Consider the following 6,000-nt stretch of genomic DNA (forward strand, 5'->3'; position numbering starts at 1 on the left):
TTTCCACAATTTGATGAGTACCCAACTGCCAGGTTGGTGTTGATGGGCAGCAAATTCAAGAGGTGGAGTCTGAGCTGGCAATCCAAGGTGCCCAAGGGCTGGCAGAGTAGAGGACAAAGCCAGTATATAGTTTTTAGGGAAGAGGTCCTTTGCAAAGTCATCTACAGGCATGGTCTGTCCTAACACAAAACCCTCCTCTGGCTCTGGACCTGTAAAATTCAGAAAAAGTCATATGCTGTCAACATACAAAGGAGGGACAGCCATAAGATACATATTCCCATTTCTCCCATAAGGAGAAATTGGAAGAAACACAGGGGTTACCAGACCCAAGCAGCCTTGAAAAACCCACAGGGCAAACTCCAGTAGACTTCAAAATCTAAGAGTCACTTATCCTTAGGACTTCAGAAAGTGGCAGTCCCACCCTTTCCAAGGGCCTACACATTGACCCACCTCTCTCATAATGCAACTTTGGGAAACACTGGGGAGACCACATGCCTCCTGGCTCCACCTTCTCCAAGCATTGGGGTGGCACCCTGGCCCTCCTCCACCTCTGGGGCACATGCTCAACTCCTCCATGTCGTGGTAGCCAAACTCACCCCAATCCCCAAGGAATGTGCCCAACCCTCTCTCCAAGGCCTGGGATGGCACCACTCCCCTACCATGAGGTGGAGGTCCATCCTCTGTCCTTGGGGCAAAGCCACCCTCTCCAAGTACTTGTGTGTATCTATTCTCCTGGCCCAAGGCCTCCCAAATTTAGTTCTGAACCTCTATTGTTTTGCCTCCAAAGCCATTTTCCTTCAATGTGTCCCTTCTCTGGCTTTCCTGGTCTTGAATGGCAGTGGCTTTCTTTATATACAGATGCCTCAACACTCTCACTGCTACTCCATGCAGCAGTTTGGGGTGATGCCCATTAGCCAGTACCATGGATTTTATTAGGTTCTTTCCCCAAAAGCTACTCCCAGCTTCTGGAATGTAATGTTTATAATTTGGTTATCTTCCCAATACATATCAGTAAGTTTGAAAATGGAGACTTTAAATCTTTTCCCTTTTACCCCTGAAACTGTGAAGGGCTACTGTGAATTTGATTCCCTTTGTGGTATGCATTGCAGAAGATTGAGCTGCCCTAAGAAAATGTAAGTTCCTCTTGATATGGGTCCACCTTTAGATTTATCAAAGGCTTTTGATGGATTCTTGAGACAAGGAGGCCTTAACCTCCCTAATTTTAAACATTTATTATGGATATACCCTGATCTTCTTTCTTTAAATTCAGGCATTTCATTTTGAGATGGCCAGGTTTCTCACTGCTGAGTCTTGTGCCCCACTCACACCTTTATCCCCTTTGGCCCAGACAGTTTCTGTATTTCACTGCTGCCTGTTTCCTTCTTGCTTTATCATTAATCCTTTATTGACCATGTGGTTGACTGTGCTTAAAATGATTTTAACTCATTTCTGCTTTCCTTTTCCACTCTCACAACCCACTATAACCAATGGCAAGGAACAAAAAGCCATAAAGTTACATGACTTGGTTTCTGCACTTGGTGGGAAGTCTGGGAACATGAAGCCAGCATTTGCACTGGCCCCTCAGCCAAGCTCCTGGTAATGGTCCCCACCAGAAAGGACAGTGGCTGCCAGTACTGGGAGCCCAGGGGTGGGCCATGCATGGCAGAGGGTTTGGAGGCTTAGAAGAGGTAGCCAGGTGGTTGCTAAGCCTGTGATCTCAGGACTGACTGGCCCATGTTCAATTGCTGTTCATACAGAATCCTTCCCCATTTCAGGCTTCAAAGTTCTTATTTAAATATTTGTGATTACCACCAAGGCAGCTATAGCCAGTTCTTCACCCTAGGCTTCAAAGCTTGCTGCAGTGGCTCTCTTATTCATCATGGCCTAACATCCATGGGGTTGGGGAATTCAGGTTGTGATGTGAGGCAGCAACAACCCGTCCTGTTCCTGTCCCCATCGTCCCTCTGATGCACAACCCAACTGCCTGGGATGGCCAGGTATGGGCCCAACACTTCAGTACCATTCATTTTTACAGCACTGATGCTGAGCAGTTTTGAACACCTCTCATTCACCTGCTTCCCACCTCCCTTTTATACAACACCTCAAAGCAGACAAACAACAAACAAATGCCCACACCTATTCCAAAGAATGAACAGGTGATCCTGCATCTAAAATCAAATGTACAAGCAAAGAAAGAAGTCTGATTGGTTCTTAAGGGCCACCATCATCAGTAAAGTTAAATTTAGCAAAATATCACAAATAAAATACACTCTGAGTCTTTCTTAATAATTCTCCTAGTTGTTTATCTTTCTACCTATCTATTTTTTTGGCCTTTTTCTGAAAGTTTGACCAAGAACCCTTTACATCCTTGCACCACAGGACTATCAGGGTCCATCCCTGAATATTTCCTTATTTGGTCGGTCAACTTTTGGAGGTAAGCAGAGGGAGTTTTGTTGAAGTTCATCCTTCAGAAATATGTAATACCCAACAAGGTTTTGATGGAAAAGATACATCTTTAGTTTAAAGAAATATCCCTTGTGTCTCTTTAATCACCCAACCTCTCCTTGGCTTAGCTTTTTGCCGCGTCCTCTTTTTCCTCCCCAGTTTGACATGGTTCCCTGGAAGGAAGGGCAGTAGGCAAGGCCTTCAATGCCCCAAAAGAGGACAAGGCATAAAATGGTGTAATAGAAAAATACTGGGATTAATGACACTAATTGTGTGTTTCTTGTTGCTGGTTGTGCTCCAAGCATTATATCAAAACGAATCAGAAAGCAAAAGAATTGGAAAAAATGATACAAATTGTACAAATTGCAAAACCTTGTTAATGACTGTTTGGAAAAAATTAGGTTGGGACGCCCCCATTAAGCAAGTCATGCTGCAGATACAGCAGGCAAAAGTGCTTTTAGAACAAGTCACAGAAAAGTACCCCGTAGAGAGTAAACACTTACAATTAAAAAAAACCCTGCATTGAGCCATCCTAGAAATTTACTCCCCACCACGGCACCGGTCCATTGCTATAAAACAATAAAAAATCTAAATAAACAATGTAACCTTTTAATCAAAACAAGCTAACCTTTAACCAGATTAAAATAGGTCTTGACATATTGCCTCACCTGTAGAATAATAGGAAAAGAAAGTCTAAACTCAGAAAACTGCAAACACAATGTCTGCGGTTTAAGCCAATATCTTGCTGCTATTAAAATCTTGTGTAAATGTTCCTAAGAAAATCAGAATGTGTACTTTCACTTTGCTTCCCTGAACCTGTAACTTTACCTAAAACATAAGCCATGACACAACCATGATTCTGTGATACCTGTTTCCTTGCCAAGAATAAGGGTATAAAATCAATTAAGCAAAAATAAATCTAAGCAACTCTTCTCAGAAAAAAATTTTCTAAGCTGTCTCTTGGTGTTCTTCTCGCGCCGATGACCCTCCACACCTTCAAGCCCGTTCCCTCTGCTGCGGCTGGACCGCAGCAAGTGGCGCCCGAACAGGGACTTGAAGGTAAGCTTTCTCTTTTATGGGAGGGTATAAGGCTCTCGCTATAAGGCACTGCAGGCCTCTGGCTATGGTCAGGTACTTGGGAAGTACGGATAGAGCGAGTAATCATGGGACATACGGAGTCTAAGGAACGCTCCTTGTTTGTAAATATAACAAAGCATATGTTGAAAAAAAGAGGTATAAATGTTACCAGCAAACAGCTTAGAAAATTTTTTTCTTTTGTGCAAAATGTTTCTCCCTGGTTCCCAGAAGAAGGGACTGTTAACTTAGATACTTGGCAAAAAGTAAAAAAACAAATGAAAAAATATTATACTAAAAATGGGCCAGATGGAGTCCCTATTGATGCTTTTGCCCTATGGAATGTCCTTAAAGATAGTTTTAACCCCACACATGAGGTTATTTGCATGGCCAGAGAAGTGGCGACTGAAAAAAAGCAACCATTAGTTACAGCTATGGCTAAAACAGGCAGTTATACCAGTATAGAGACGCCTCCTGCTTATAATATACAAAAAGACCATTCTAGCTCCTCAGAAAGTGAAAGTGAAACAGAGTCAGAAAGAGAGAATAAACTTAATCCTTTTGAAGTAGATGAATTGGAAAGAATAGCGGCTCAATATGAACATAACAATGTCAGTTCCTTCTTCAGTGCTTGGGCACCTGAAATAAAAAAGAAAAAGAAACCTAAGCCACGTTTAAAGCCGCAAGCTTGTATCACGCCTTTGTGTGTAGGCTTTATGGGTGCAGTTAAAGAGGCTAAAGTTCAGGGCAACACAGAGTTAAAGTGTTATCCTGTGATATGGGGAAATAATAATTCGCCCCCTCAATGGGAACCGCTCTCTTTTAAACTAATAAAAGAATTAAAAATGGCTGTCAAAGATCTTGGCCCGACTTCCCCGTATACATTACAACTACTTGATAATGTAGCCAGTGAATGGCTCTCTCCTTTTAATTGGCTTTCTACTGCACGATCTTGTCTAGCCCCCGGGAGTTTTTTGTTATGGAAAGCAGATTATGAGGAGAAGGCAAAAGGGCTAGTGCAGAAAAATTTATTTAAAAAACCCCAAAACCGGATCACGCTTTCCATGTTAACAGGGGAAGGTCCATATGCCGATCCAAAAACCCAGCTTGAGCTCACTCGGGAAATTTTACAGGAAGTCTCTAAAATTGCAGTTTTGGCTTGAAAGCAGCTGCCAGCTGGAGATTTAAAATCCTCCTTTCTTAGCACTATTAAACAAGCTGCTCAGGAACCGTATGAAGATTTTGTAGCTAGACTGGAACTAAATGTAGAAAAATTAACAGAAAGTCAAAAAGCCAAAGACATTGTTTTAAAACAACTAGCTTTTAAAAACGCCAACAGCACTTGTCAGGCATTGCTCAGGCCAATCAGAAAATCTGGTTCTCTAACTGATTATATAAAAATGTGCGCGGACGCCTCCCCCGCATATGTTTAGGGCCTAACAATGGCAGCTGCCCTTCAAGGGCTGCCTTATCAACAACTCTTAAAAAATATGCAGCAAAATTCACAAAACCCTCATAGACGTAAGAGATGTTTTAAGTGTGGAGAGTTTGGACACCTTAGTAGGGAGTGCCCTGTAAGGAACACCCAAGGGAGCCTCCCCCTTCCGGGTGGAATGCCTCCCCAAATTTCGCCTCAAAATTTGAGGCCTACCTCCTTGTGCAGTAAATGCGCTAAAGGTTTTCATTAGACTAAAAATTGCAGGTCAAAATACCACAAAGATGGCACTCCATTGGCACCTGAACCTATGTCTACACCTTTCCAAAAAGGGCCAATAGTTCCTCATAAGCAAAAAAACGAATTTCTGGGGTGTCCTCCGGCCCCAAATCAGAACAGGGGGAAAGAAGCAGTGAAAAGCACTGCCTTTCCATCTATAACTTGGTCCAAACAACTCCTGGAAGCGCTAGATTAGACTTGCCAGTTAAAGAACATTGTATCATTTCACCAGATATGTCAGTCCAAATACTTAATACTGAAGTTAAAGGTCCTCTACCCGAGGGAACGGTGGAACTAATTATAGGGCGTAGCTCAGCTTCAAAAACTGGCATTTTTACCTTACCTGGGGTAATAAATTCAGATTATACTGGGGAAATAAAGCTTATGGTACAAGCTGTTGGGCAAACTATTCAATTACATCCTGGGCAGAGAATAGCACAGCTCCTTCTTGTTCCTTACTATAATACACCTAATTCTACATTATTACAAAAGAGGGACAAGGGGTCTTTTAAATCCAGCAATGTTGTGGCCTGGGTTCAAAAAATTCAGCAAGCCAGGCCTATGAAAAAATTATTAATTAATGGAAGGCCTATAGAAGGGTTATGGATACCGGTGCAGATGTTTCATGTATAGCTGGAAAAGACTGGCCCTCCTCATAGCCAATATCCCAGTCACCTGCCCCATTAGTTGGAGTAAGTTTGGCCCATAATATAGCTAAAAGCACTCAGATACTAAAGTGGCAGGATGACTGCAATCAAGGAACTTTT

The 6,000-nt window shown here is 42.5% G+C and overlaps 1 protein-coding gene across 1 annotated transcript in view; it reads right to left on the minus strand.

Moving 5' to 3' along the window:
- The window catches only part of LOC143680356 (uncharacterized), a 63,303-nt gene extending 60,908 nt beyond the window's left edge, over window positions 1–2,395 (minus strand). Inside the window, 2 exon segments of the mRNA XM_077156834.1 lie at window positions 22–209; window positions 2,365–2,395. Coding sequence (XP_077012949.1) covers window positions 22–209; window positions 2,365–2,395 — 219 coding nt within the window.
- Window positions 2,396–6,000: the final 3,605 nt, after the last annotated feature.

This window comes from Tamandua tetradactyla, chromosome 4 (genome assembly GCF_023851605.1).
Source record: "Tamandua tetradactyla isolate mTamTet1 chromosome 4, mTamTet1.pri, whole genome shotgun sequence".
Classification (NCBI taxonomy): domain Eukaryota; kingdom Metazoa; phylum Chordata; class Mammalia; order Pilosa; family Myrmecophagidae; genus Tamandua; species Tamandua tetradactyla.